The sequence below is a fragment of the Silurus meridionalis genome, chromosome 4 (assembly GCF_014805685.1).
Source record: "Silurus meridionalis isolate SWU-2019-XX chromosome 4, ASM1480568v1, whole genome shotgun sequence".
NCBI lineage: Eukaryota > Metazoa > Chordata > Actinopteri > Siluriformes > Siluridae > Silurus > Silurus meridionalis.
In genome coordinates, this window is record NC_060887.1 from 11,771,502 (window position 1) to 11,785,350 (window position 13,849).

Consider the following 13,849-nt stretch of genomic DNA (forward strand, 5'->3'; position numbering starts at 1 on the left):
ACAGCAAACGGGGACTAAATATGGAATGGGATGTGTCAACAAACTTTTGTCCGTATAGTGTATTAAATACGTGCATATTTATTAGTTTGAAAAAGAAAAAAAAAACAAATGTGACTGTATAATTAGTAGCCCATAAAACTTGAGAACTCCCCCCTCCCCCCCACACACATTCATAACACGTCATGATAGATTTTTCTAGGTTGTAACGATACAAACCCATGACAAAGTTCAAGCAGGAAGAATACCTAAGCAATAAGCGCATTATTTCACATGTGAATGCGAGTGATTAAGGCACATTATCTTCACATTTTGAATTGGAGCTTCAGACATCATTACCATTCTCTATTTCTCAGGCCGGCTTCTCGGCTTTGTAGGCGTTGATGAAAGCCATGCCGTGAGTACGGAAATGTGTGTTCAGGTCGGCGGCTTTGCTGAAGTGCCGTCCGCACACTTTGCAGCACAGCCTGCCGTCCCCATCCTCAGCCAGAGTCGGTGAGCCGGGAGACTCAGCCCCGTCGGCGGCGCAGTGGCTCGTGTTCTCGCGCTGGTCGTCTCCGTCGCCATCTCGTACTCGATGGCTGATGAAGCGATGGCGGGCGAGGGAGGAGCCGGAGGCGAAGCACGCCCCACACTGCTGACACTGCACACCCTTGTCCCCTTCGCCACGATGAATTTGGATATGGTGAAGGAACTCCTCCTTGTCTTTGGAAATGAAGCCGCACGGCGCGCAACGGAAAGCCTCGGGGTCCTGCTCCTGAGCGGATCCTCCCCTGCTTTTTCGAGGCGCTCTCAAGCGATCGGTGTTATTGTTTTCTTCTGCAGTCGCAGCTGTGAGGGCTCCGTCTTGTTCAGAGGAGCTATCGGCAGCGTCGAAGCGTGAACTCGCCTAAAACGTGTCGAAGAATAAGCAGTTTTATTTCCTGTACCCATCAACTTATATCGCTTGTGATGTATCCACAGATATAATGTACAAATCCGACTTATGCAGATAAAATAAATGATTTTAAATCGTAGCGCTGTCACTGGCGATTGTTTGCCATTACTTTTTATTGAAAAAAAGTGAGTAATCAATATAATAAGGCAAAATAAAACCTGTTAGTGCAGAATACGTAACATTCATCCCCATAGATTATGCTTCTGTGGTATTTGAAGAAACCGGATGAAAAATAACCGATCATCCATCAGCGCATCCTCTTCTTTCGGCTGCTCCCATTAGGGGGCGTCACAGCGGATCATCCGTCTCCATACACCCCTGTCCTCTACATCTGCCTCTTCAAACCAACTACCTGCATGTCTTCTCTCACCACATCCATGGACCTCCTCTTTTCCTCCTTCCTGGTGGCTCCATCCTCAGCATTCTCCTACTGATATACCTCATGTCCCTCCTCTGCACATGTCCAAACCATCTCAATCTCGCCTCCCTCACTTTGTCTCCAAAACGTCCTACATGTGCTGTCCCTCTAATAAACTAATTTCTAATCCTGTCCATCCTCATCACTCCCAACAAAAACCTCAACATCTTCAGCTCTGCTACCTCCAGCTCCACCTCCTGTCTTTTACTTAATGCCACTGTCTCTAATCCATACAACATCGCAGGTCTCACCACAGTCCTATAAACTTTCCCTTTCACTCTCGCAGATACTCTTCTATCACAAATCACTCCTGACACTCTTCTCCACCCACTCCACCCTGCCTGCACTCTTTTCTTCATAATCCATCATAATCCACTCCAAAAGGTTCATATAGATCACTGGGTGCTTTTTCAAAAGCAACAAGAGAGTGACAGTAAACGGGAGTCAAACGCACGTCATCTTTTTACAGTGTCTGACAAAATCTTCAGAAACTTTTTGCAGAACAACTTCCCAAAGGACATCCCCCCTGGACCCCAATGGACTGGTGACCTTTTATATGGGCAGCCATGACATATGAGAAGTGGGGAGAAAATGAAAAAAAAAAAAAGAAAAAAAAAAAAGAATTCTTGGAAAGGTTTCCCATGTGATCTACGATGCCCGTGGTGTCTTTTCTGATCAGGGAAAAATCGCACAGCACACTGAATGGAACATTTGATCTTTTTCAACGTAATGCGGATAACGGACCAGTATATACACACACTGGGAAAAAACCTGAGCTAAAACTGTTCCCGATTGGAGACGCCCAGACAAAGACAATCCATAAACCTTATGTACTCACAATGCAAAGAGCCTATAGACACTGAACAGAAAACATACACTATATTGCCAAAAGTATTGGGTCACCTGACCTTTCCTGCTGTATGTGGTAGGGATGCACCGAAATGAAAATTCTTGGCCGAAACCGAAAACCGAAAAAGAGGAAAGCAAGGCCGAAAACCGAAACACCGAAAGAAATTATGCCAATTATTATTACCATTGCATTTATGTCTATGACTGTGTACTAACCTTACTAAAATCAAGGCATTTCAATAGCATACATTAATATTAAAGTTTCAAAGAATAAATCAATTATAAATTATGAAAATATTTATTTATAGCACATTGCATCAATGCACAAGATTAAATAAATTAAAATGTAGTCTTAAATGTTGAACTTAAATGCACTCGTGTACATTAATTAATAATGTACAGGCCCTCTGGCCTGCTGAAAGGTTGTACAATTAAATATGTTCTTTCATAAAAACAAAGTGCATTTAGAACAATTGAAACTGCTTAAAGATACAATACAATACAACACTATCACTGGGAAACTTCCTGCATTTTCAAAAACGTCCACCACAGACGGAGTGCGCGTGTTTGGAGGGGTTTTGCTTTTCTGTGCGTTTGCGTTCATCTCATATTCAGCATATCGATCGGGATGTTTGGATTTCAAATTAAACCCGATGTGGAGAAAGTTTTTGCAGACGCACCCCATCTTGAAATTTCGGCAGTACATGTTTTGCAAATCGCTATCCGTGGACATGTTGTTTTAGACATGCACGTGCGGGCCGCGGTTTCTGTTTGCGTCATCACAACAAACTGTTTCGGCCGTGTTGTTTCGGTGATCAAAATTTTCGGTGGCCGAATATTCGGTGCATCCCTAGTATGTGGTTCTTTTCCAAACTGTTACCACAAAGCTGAAGGCACTCAATTGTACAGGACGTCTTTAAATGCGCTCTAATAAAATATTACATTCACTTGAACTTGGAAACCCGTAACCTGTTCCAGCATGGCAATGCCCCTGTGCACAAAGTGAGCTCCTTGAAGATCTGGTTTACATGCTATGGAGAGGAAGATCTTGAGTGGTCTGCTATAGAGCTCTGATCTCATCCCTACTGAACACCTATGGGATGAATTGGAACGCTGACTGCACCCCAGGTCTCCTCACCTACATCAGTACCTGCCTTTCATAATACCCTTGTAGCTGATGAACACAAATATCAATAAGCACAATCCAAAATCTAGTGGAACATCTTCCCAGAAGAGTGGAAGAGCAAATTGAGACTAAATGTAGAAAGCAAAGCTTAAAAATTACATACTGTACTTATGGGCAGGTGACCCAATACTTTTGGCATTATAGTGTATATGTGTTTAGAGAACTAGTGTGAGGTTTATCTTAATACTAACAGATCTATTAATATCCTGCTCCACTTTGTATCATTATTTATCATGCAATTGACTCCATATCCATCCAATCTTCCTTAGAAAAAGACCATGAAATAAAATCTATTTTAGTTCCAGGTTAGGATGTTAGATTGGAAATATTGTACACTATTGACCATATTCGGTATTGTGAGATGTTGATAACTACACTTTGTGTAAATAGAGAAAATGTATAAATGTCATCTTTGTGTGGGCTCAGAGACAATAAGATGCAGTTTTCTCCTTTTTCTGCTTTTAATAATAAATTAAAAAGGAATGAAGGCTTTGTGATTGACTTTTTTCTTTTCATTTGTGAATAAAATATATATATATATATATATATATATATATTTAAACATTGTAAATGGAAAATAAAAGTATTCAATTGTTTATTTTGGAGTAATAAGAGTTTGCATTTGGATAAAAAATTGTCAGAACAGCTTTCTTCAATCGACGGATGAAGAAATCTCTTCCTGAAACACTTAAACTAGCACTTTTCCCAGTAAAAAAACAACAACCTCTCAACGGTTTTGTACGCTGATCGTATCTTAAGTTTGTAATCTAGCAAACCGGTGTTGATTCATGCATTAATAGAGACTCAAAGCACTTTTGTACGTCGCTCTGGATAAGGGCATAAAGGTTAAAAAATGTTTTTTGGCCAGGCAATGCATATTCAAACAGGCACAATCAAAAACTACAAAGTTTTGATCTTTTCTTGTTCCTTCTACATGCCTGCATGCAAAAGTGTTTATAAACACATTCCACTTTAGTTCTTGCTTGGGAGTTAAACGCTCTTCCTCGCGGCTTGGTTTGTTGTAAAGCTAATTTTGCTGTGCGCCATCGCCCCCTCCTGGAGCAAATAATAATAAATGGGTACAATTTGATAGAGACTTTATGATCACGTGTTCCCTAGCAGAGCTACAACATGAAAGCTGATGAAAGGATGAGTTCGGGTTCTAAACTGGTGGCAATAATATGATTTTTAGTCTCAAGAAAGATGTTATCTTGAACAGCACAAGGAAATCATAATCAGGTTTTTATTTTTTTTGTTTTTGCAAATGTCCTAAAGCAATAAGTGAGCATCTTATTTAAATATTGTTTTCTTTTTTTTTCTTCATTGCACAGCTCTGAACGCCTTATCTTAACATTAATAATGACCAGATTTATGGACAATTTTGTTACATCAAGTCTGTCAGAGATTTATCATATGCAAACCCTATTACGTGCCAAACTGTTGTGAATACAAATGAGCTGCCGGTGTGTGTGGGTGGGTGTGTGTGTGTGTGTGTGTGTTAACTCTAACCTGTTTTTGACTGTTTGCTGCTCGTTGTCCTCCATGATGAATTTGCATATGTTTTTCTAGGACCAGCTTACTGCTGAAACTCTTCTTGCTCCCGGTACACAACCTGAAGTCACATGCACACACACACACACGCATGATATACAACAGTTGACAAAACGAACACATATACGAGGTGCTAAATGAATTGAAATTTGAAAGCCGTGACTGACTCTGAAGACCTGCTTTAGAGCAGACTTGGCGTCTTGTACTCACTGGCAGTAGAATGACCTCTTGATGCCTTTGTGTTTGACCCGGAAATGGCGTCTCAAACTTGAGGACGAAGAGAACGAGCCTTCACACAGAGTGCAGGGGAAGTTCTTCAGGTCCTTTAAAGCACAACGTTCAACACACGACAGTAAGTACCTGCATTCTGTCTTAAGATGTACGTCGCGCACTATACAAATGGATTTGTTTTGAATTTCAAACCAACCCCCTGACCTTTCGGTGCTGTTTGGCCATGTGAGTGATGTAGCTCTCTTTGTCTGTGTAGCTCGTCTGACACTCCGAGCAGCTCCAGCTCTGAAACTTCGGAGCAACAGAGCGCTCTTTCTCTCTTGGATATCCATCTCCATCCTCATCTTCCTCTTTTCTCCACTCCTCCCCATCTGAGCTCTCCATCTTCACCGAACCTTTCTGAACCAGATGAGCTGCTGACTTCCTGTGTGAAGCCTGAGCAGGTCACATATATTAATTAACATCATAGACTTCATAACCGCTGTACAGCTATTTATTTAATTCATATGGTATCATGCTAATTTAAAATATGAACAGTTCAAAATATTTCACTAGTCATACACTTGTCATTAATAATATAATAGCAATAGGACTCTACACTATATTCCAGTGTCTACCACAGTGTTTCCAATTCAGGGCTGTGTTGTGTGCGGAATTTTAATTATACACATATTCTGCGCTCCGAACTCACTATATATAAGGTAACATTTGAAAAATGAATACCGGCATTTGGAAATCATGCAATAATGTAAAAATCCTTCATTAATCTTCCTGTTGTCTTTTCTATATTTGGAAAATGTAATGTATTGCACCATGTGCTCCATGAATTATTCATAGTGATATGCCAGACCTTTCTCTGCTCTCTGCCTGGGGCTTAAATAAAACCCAGCATATAAAAAGGACACGAGTGTGCAAAGGGATGCTGTTCGGTTGAGTGGAGCAGAGATCAATTAAAACTGCATTGAGAAAAAGAAAACAAGATGTCAACTGACGCCACTCATCGTGATACACATGATACACATGACCCAAATCTTCACGCAAGGCACTGCCTCCAACCATACGCATGTAGACTGCTGTGGACTGGAGCTCGGATCAAGTTTGGTGCGTTCGGACCTGTGATATTCATATCACATGAAGACGTGTGACTGGTAGAAGAACGGAACGTTTTCAGAAAATACAAGACGGAAAAAGCACCGATCAAAAGTCCCGGGACACCTGGAAATGGCTCTTTCCCAAACTGTGAGCGCAAAGTTAAAGACTCACGAGTCTACATGATGACTTTGGATGCGCTAGCATTAAAATTTCCCTTCATTTAATTCATAAAGATATGGTTTCCATGGGTTGGAGTGAAAGATCTTGAGTGGCCTGCTATAGAGCACTGACCTTAACCCTATTGAACCCTATTGTGGTTCCTCACCTCACCTACATCAGTACCTGACTTTACTAACACCCTTGTGTCTGAATGAGCAGAAATCTCCATAAACACACTTCAAAATCCAGTTTTGAAACCTCACCTCATTAGCACCCTTTTGTAGTAAACAATGGATCTGCTCGAACAGGCAAAAGTACATTTGCATTTCTGGCCATTCAAAGCCTAGGGCTGGTTAATCCTTAACCTTTAACATTGACAATCGTTCCAGAGTATAAACCCAAAGCCGAACCTTCACGTGTTCCACGAGGGATGTCCTCTGTGTAAACAGCTTGTGGCAATCCGGACATTTAAACACGTTGACCTTCTGCGTCACTAGATGGGAGTCAAAATGGACGTTCAGCAGGGCTTTTTGGGTGAAAACGGTCCGGCACAGCACGCATTTATAGATCTCCCTGTTGATGAAAAACAAGCGTCACCCGACTAGAAAGTAGCTGGATCGCGATTATACAACACACGTGACTTTTAGACCAACTCACTTGGACTGCTTGGCTTTCTCTGAGAGCTGAGGATGCTGGGTGGTGCAGTGAGTATCAGCACTGGAAGCAGATTTAAAGGCCATGGGGCACGAGGGGCATTTATGGAAGACTTCAGAATGAGCCGTGTGCATGTGATTCTTCACTGCATTCAGACTATTCACACCTCCAAACACCAGCTGACAACAAGGACACCTGGATAGAGGGACACAGGAAGACAACAGCGAACAGAGGCATAAACGGATGCCTATGAAGTATCGCTAAACTGAAATAAATGTACAACCTATACATCCAGGACACTTTTTTACTATTTCTATTTAGATGTTTAATCTAAAAATCTGGAAACGCTCCTTTTCTCTCATCAAACCACTGTACATTATATAGAAGATACAGACAAAAGTTTGTGGACGCCTAATTATACGTTTTCTATGTGCTTTTTGAAGGATCCCGTTCCAGATTTTGTGTGTGTTTGCTGTTATAAATAAGATCTAGATTTTTGAGTGTGTTTGTCGAGATGTGTGATCATTCAACCACAAGGCTGTAACAAGGCCAGTAAAGCCAGGTACTGATGTAGGTGAGGTGAGGAGGCCTGGGGTGCAGGCCAATCAACTCCAAACGATGTAAAGCATATCTAATGGAGCTGGAGCATTGCCATCCTGGAACAGGTTTAGGTCTCCTAGTTCAAGTGAAGGGAAAATGTAATGTTACCACATCTGACGACATCCTCTACTATACGTCTGCCTCCAACTTTGTGGTGATAGTATGGGCAAGAACCACATGCGTCAGGAAAAGTCAGAAGTTAAAGATGACTGCTAACTGGCACTACCTCTGTAAATAGGCTTCAATATACCACATTAATATACCACTACTAAACTACGTAGTGTTACTCACGCCTAAGACCAGCAAACCTACACAGACGAAATAAGTAATCAAAGTAACATTTCACATAAAATGTTACTTTATTTGATCATAAAAAATAAAAAAAATAAAAATGGGGGGGAATGACACCTGACTTTCCCAGCCATTTGTTATTCTTTTCCAAACTGTTATCGCACAGCTGAAGGCGCACCATTGTATAGGGTGTCCTTGGATGCGGTAGCATGAAATTCTCCCTTCATTTGAACAAGAAGATCCAAACCTGTTCCAGCACGAAGCAAACTCAATGAGAGTGGGTTACAGTGGAAGATCTCCTGCACCCCAGACCTCCTCACCTCACCTACATCAGTACCTGACTTTACTAACGCCCTTGTGTCTGAATGCGCACAAATCTCCACAAGCACACTCCAAGATCTAGTGAAACATCTTCCCAGAAGAGTGGAAGGAATTATAAGAGTTGGGTTCAATTCGGGATCAAAAAGCACAAACTTTACTTATGATCAAGTGTCCGCAAACATTCGCCAATATAGTGGACCATAACGCAATCGTTTTTTATATATAAAACTATAATAACTCGCATGTGAGGTTTGGCGTCCAACTTGGCAACACGACGATATTATTTAATATTTTTATATAAAAAAAAAAACCTAAAAAAATGATTTCGGTTTTATGTACAATAATATAATCAGAATGATTAAATAAATCACGACAGGTGCATCGGCATTCCTTCGACGTTGATTTCAGGGGCGAGCGTGAGGCCTGGATGTGTACCTGTATCCCAGCTGCCGCGTGTAATGTAGGCAGACTCGGCGCACGTGCGTGTTAAGACGTTGTGACTGGCAACCGAGCCCACACTCGGGGCAGACGAAAGGGTGGAGCTTTTGGTGAAGTCGCTGGTGGGCAGCAGCGCTGCAGGCATTCCACAGGGGCATTGGAGGAGAGCACTGCATACAGCACTAAACACACACACACACACACACACACACAGGTTAGAGACAGGTTCCTAAACACCCACTCATTAGGATACGAGACATGCCAAATACACATCCATTAAAGCAAACAACCTGTCTGCCTCTAAACCTAATGGCATGCGGTACATTTACAGTAATGCTAATACTCACTGTATCTATTCCCCCCGGATCCGATTCCTGGAAGTGTGCAGCTACTTCTTCTGTTGAGCCAAATGAATTCTTGCACTCTGGGCACCTGTAAATAAATGGAACAAACGCTACTGGGCCATTAGTTATACTGGGCAAAGTAATTCCTGACATGTGCGTTTGCACATTAAACCCAGCTCCTTTCAGACAAACATGTCCGAGCGCACAACACACTCTAAAATCAAAAATAAGGATTCTTTTTTGTGCAATGCTGAAATAATAAATACAACTATTCAGCCAATTTAGTTAGAATATTAGTTTTATTGCACTTTTTTTTTTTTTTAGATCAACATAAAAACAGCATCCCTCCCCCACATTGTACATTAAAAGCCTTTAATGCCATTACATGTATAAATGTATTTAAAATTCAATTAGAGGATTTTTTTTAATTCTTGATATAAATATAAAAAAATTCTGACATAAAATATTCTCATGTGCTCATGCTTTAAAAAAAATATAGATATCTATTTTAGCTAATAAAAGCTTGCTGAAGAATCACTGAGGATTCAATTCTCATGGAAGCCACAAAATGAATTCCAGGTCATTGTGCGGTGTTATTACCAATGATCAAAGGACCCAGTCAAGGAAGGGGAGGCCAGCAGTGATGATGACAGCATACCTGAAAATATGTGTAATAAAAATAAAAAATTAATAAAAGTAAATAATAATTAAATAAATCTCTCTTTTACTTTCACTGCTGCTCCTGCTGCATCACAGGGCTGCGGAACATGTTGGAAAATGCTATCGGCCCTCTTCAACATACACAAATTCTCAGGTGCCAGAAATTAACATTAATCTCCTCAGAATAGGGCATTCGCTTTTTTTTTTTCTTTAGAAAATTCTGCATTACGAGGAGGTTAAATGTATTACAATGATTCCAAAAAACGGAATTTCAAACTAGAGACCTGCACTAATGCGGGAGAACCGCGGGACCCGCAAACGAGTGCTGCGCAGGGACAAGATTTGATTTGCGGTAAATTACTATGAACAAATAAATGATGTATCTACTGCACAAAAGCAACAATAGCAACTAAAATAAAATAAAAACAATTTACAGGATCACGGTCGGGAAGCGAACTCTCGCGCGATATCTGCTGCCGCCCTTGTGCATTGAAGAAAGCATGGAAATATCTATTTTTCTAACTTACCTATAGGTACAGTATCCTGTTGTCCAATCATCTGATCCATACTGACGGGTCTCATGACAAGGTGGGAGCACTGCATGACCAGTCCTTTCTCCTTGTGCTCGCGGGCGTGCAAAAGCAGGCTGCACTTGTTGAAGAAGGCCAGCCGCTTCGTGCAGAGGTTACACGTCACCTCGATTCTCAAGGAGCGCCGGTCATAATGGCGGGCCAGGCTGCGCTCCAAAGCGAACGCGTCCCCGCACTCCAGGCAGCGGTAACCTGAAGCAGGCACGCCGAGGCCCCACTCAGGACGAGGCATGGCGGAAAGATCCGGCTGGTAGTTGGGTAGCAGGTTTTTACTGTTGAGAATCTTGTTGAAAGCCTCCACCAGACTCGACTGGCTACGAGAGATCACCGCTCCGGGACTGTTTACAATGGATGCCGGCTTAGAGGAAGGTCCAGCCACTGTTTTCTGACCAATCGAGCAAATATTGATGGCAGATGAGGACGGGGATGAAGCAGAAACAGATGGTGAAGTCGATGTCTTGGTGACCCCAGAGGTCACTTTCTGCACCTTGCTGGCTGCAAACAGCATTGCTGAACTGGCATCGTGTAAGGTTGACACTGGAAGCATTGTATTTTTAGAGCTCGGATGTGGACCCGACATGGCTGCCGCGGGTCTCTTAGGTCTGCTGACCCCTTTACGACCTCCAACTGCAACTTTAGACCCATCAGGACCCTTGGAGATGCCTACTGCAGGTCCTTTAGCAGCTACTCTGGTAACAGTGCGTGTAATGTTGCCAGTAGGGGATTTAACTGTTTTGATTCGAACTTTAAGAGGTCTGGAAGGTGCTGTAGAGGAGACCGGTTTGGTTTTGGCAGATGCTACCGAGACTTGGACTGAGGGCTCTTCTTCTGGTCCCACCATTTTTTCTTTCTCAGCTTTGTCATTCTCGCATTTACTGTGATCCTGTTCGTTCCTTGCATCCTCCATAGGCTCCTCTTTATCGGGCACATCTGCAGTTTTGTCGTGCACAGGTTCTTTCTGTTCTAGCTCCTGTGCAGAGGTTGATGATGAGCTTTTCCACTGAGGACATGCTGGCATTTCTGGCTCAGGGCTCTCTGGAGAGTCTCGCTCTTCGATAATATGCTCTGGATATTCGTCTGGTATGGATATTTTTTCAGAGTTGCTGTTGCTCTGTGAGGGTGTCTGATGGGACATAGGGGGAGTTGGGTGTGGAGAAGCAGAAGTGGTCTCTCCAGTTTGAGTGTTACTTATAGGCAAAGATGGAGAGGAAAGTGGAGGAAGCTGAAGCTCTCCAGATGCCCCATGTCTGCCTGGAAATCTAAGAGGCGAGGACATCTGTATCTCTGGACTTTCCTGAATCATGAGCGGAGGGCTTCCGAGGTCTGGTTCTGATTCTTCATCTTCAGATAATGCTTGATGAAGGTTGGTCCTTGAGCTGCTGTTTACAGGTTGAGTTTGAGGAGCGAAGGCAGACGCAGAATGTTCATCTCCATCTGTTTGGGGAGGCGGCAAGCCGATGAAATTTGCACAAGAGATTGAAGAAGATGAGGCGGGTAACGGCATGTGAGATGAAAAGTTGTCGGAGGGGTTGGAAGGACCATCACTCTGATTGCTCTCATCGCCTTCTCTGGCTATTTTAGGAGAACAAGGGGACCAGAGATGACCTTTGGGTTGCATTTGTGATTGACTGGAAAGCAGGGAGTGTTCACTGACTTCTCCTGGAACTGTCTTGAATCCATTGTGGATGAGTGGGTCCATCGGCATCAGGCTGTGCGCAACCTGAGGAGACAGCTGGCCTCCAGCTCTACTTCTGTCAGCCTCATCCAGAACATCATTTCCTTGTCTTGTGGGGCTTTCTACCTCATCCCTCCTGTTTTCATACACATCAGCACAAATGCTGTTCTTCACAATGACACTAACTACAGAGGGGTCATGAGACGTTTCACAGATTTCTGAAGGTCTTTGATTTGAACCACCGCTTCGCTCCTTGGTACCGCTTCCACTGGCTTCACTGTGATTCGCCTCGGGATCCCCTGACTCGGGTTGAATTGCCACTTTCGCATCAATATCAGGAATGTCGAATGCTGCCAACAGGTCATCAAAATCTGGGGTCTTCATGTCACCCATTCCTGACTGACCAACAGATACCTGCAGGTGGAACACAAGAAACAGCATTAATAACCATAGTTACTACCATGAACAAGAACATTATAGACCTAAATTGGATTTGGAGGATTTTTTCCCACATAAAAAAAGGCTTGGCTGGTTTTATCTGCATGTTTAACCATTAACCAAGAAAATCAACTGAAAGCTTTGGTCCCAGGAAGTGGCCACAGAATGCTAGTTTGCTAGCTAGTTCCTTTAACGTCAGTTAAGTACGGAACTAGCGTTTATTTCAGAGTAAAGCCCTTGTAATCGGCCTTTCTACCCGTTTTATATGTATATACAACCAATGTCTTTAATTGAAACAACAAGTTTACTTGTAACTGAACTTGTAACTTTGACAGCTTTTTCTCTAACAGATGCTTCACTGCTAAGCTCGAAGCCAGCCGCTGGCCAAATCGCAAACCGCTTCCTTCTAATCATCTAGTGTACTACACGTAGGGCGTAAGCGCACTGCTTCGGAGCATATCGAGTGCGCCTATCTAGTGACCAAAAGTCAATTTAGGATGCGGCCCATCACTGCTAACGAGTAGAGCTTGCTGCTGCAGAGTAAACGCGGTTTTTGCTGCTAAAAACAGCCATAAATTCAACATTTTTCAAAAATCTGATAATTCCAGCTGTTCCTCGACCGTGCAAAAGATAAAAAATTTAAAAAACAATGATTAGGGCTAACCTGTTCGCCTGGCTAATATTAGCGTAGCCTGCTAAAGCTAGCTCACACGAATGCTATGGTGAAGTTGAAACTAAGCTGCTCAGATCCCCGTGCGCAGGTTTGCTCACGAGGTCATTGCTAAGGCTTTTGGGGCGGAAATGTCGTGAGTGCGTGTGTGAGCCTTTGGTTTAGTTAAGACCAAGTGGAGGAAAAGTCTGGTTTGAACTTTACCTGCTCGAGCTGTTCCTGGCTGTTCCTGGCTTCTGCAAGCCAGGGCGGCGCATCTCATCCGCGTCATCTCAGAGACTGCAGGAGCACACTTCCACACAAACATGTCCCAAACACTAACACCCATATCAACCAGGGAACAATCGTCTAAAAAAAAAACAATCCCCAAGATGATTTGGTGATGCTTTATAAACCCAAAGTGTATTCATTTCCCGTAAAAACATCGCAATCCACAACACAAGTCAAGTCAAGAAGCTTTCATTGATATTTCAACCATACAGTATATAGCTGAGGAAGTACTCAGTGAAATGAGAACGTTCCTCCAGAACCCTGGCGCTACATAAAACAGCATACACAGATTCTTTCTTCTGGCAGGAGCTACAGAAGTTTGTCCACCAAAACTGCCAGACACAGGAACAGATTATTCCCTCAAGCAATCACCCTCATTAACAAATGTCCCTAATTATATGCTCTGCTTCATATCAATAAGTACTGCATTATCAAAACAGTCGGTCATCGCATCATCCCCATATGTTACACAACTATT

The 13,849-nt window shown here is 42.6% G+C and overlaps 1 protein-coding gene across 2 annotated transcripts; it reads right to left on the reverse strand.

Moving 5' to 3' along the window:
- Window positions 1-55: 55 nt before the first annotated feature.
- znf687a (zinc finger protein 687a) lies at window positions 56-13,454 on the reverse strand. Of its 2 annotated transcripts, none has more exons than XM_046847174.1 (11): window positions 13,306-13,454; window positions 10,256-12,407; window positions 9,669-9,726; window positions 9,072-9,156; window positions 8,722-8,906; window positions 7,078-7,269; window positions 6,831-6,993; window positions 5,374-5,604; window positions 5,149-5,261; window positions 4,897-4,999; window positions 56-886 (listed from the first exon to the last, which is right to left on the reverse strand). In XM_046847174.1, the coding sequence occupies exons 2-11, from the start codon at window positions 12,384-12,386 to the stop codon at window positions 350-352; spliced, it is 3,798 nt and encodes a 1,265-aa protein (XP_046703130.1). In that variant the 5' UTR covers window positions 12,387-12,407; window positions 13,306-13,454; the 3' UTR covers window positions 56-349. The 2 variants fall into 2 exon arrangements, with proteins under 2 accessions (XP_046703130.1, XP_046703131.1); XM_046847175.1 differs by lacking the exon at window positions 13,306-13,454 and adding an exon at window positions 13,096-13,246.
- Between the last annotated feature and the right edge of the window lie 395 nt (window positions 13,455-13,849).

What these genes read in the sequence shown, in the direction of transcription:
- znf687a (XM_046847174.1), bottom strand. Translation starts at nt 12,386, where the DNA reads ATGGGTGACATGAAGACCCCAGATTTTGATGACCTGTTGGCAGCATTC. An exon ending in ATCCGGGGGGAATAGATACA is followed by an intron (nt 8,907 to 9,071) that starts GTGAGTATTAGC and finishes GTGTGTGTTTAG; the next exon opens with TGCTGTATGCAGTGCTCTCC. An exon ending in ACGCGGCAGCTGGGATACAG is followed by an intron (nt 7,270 to 8,721) that starts GTACACATCCAG and finishes CCCTCTATCCAG; the next exon opens with GTGTCCTTGTTGTCAGCTGG.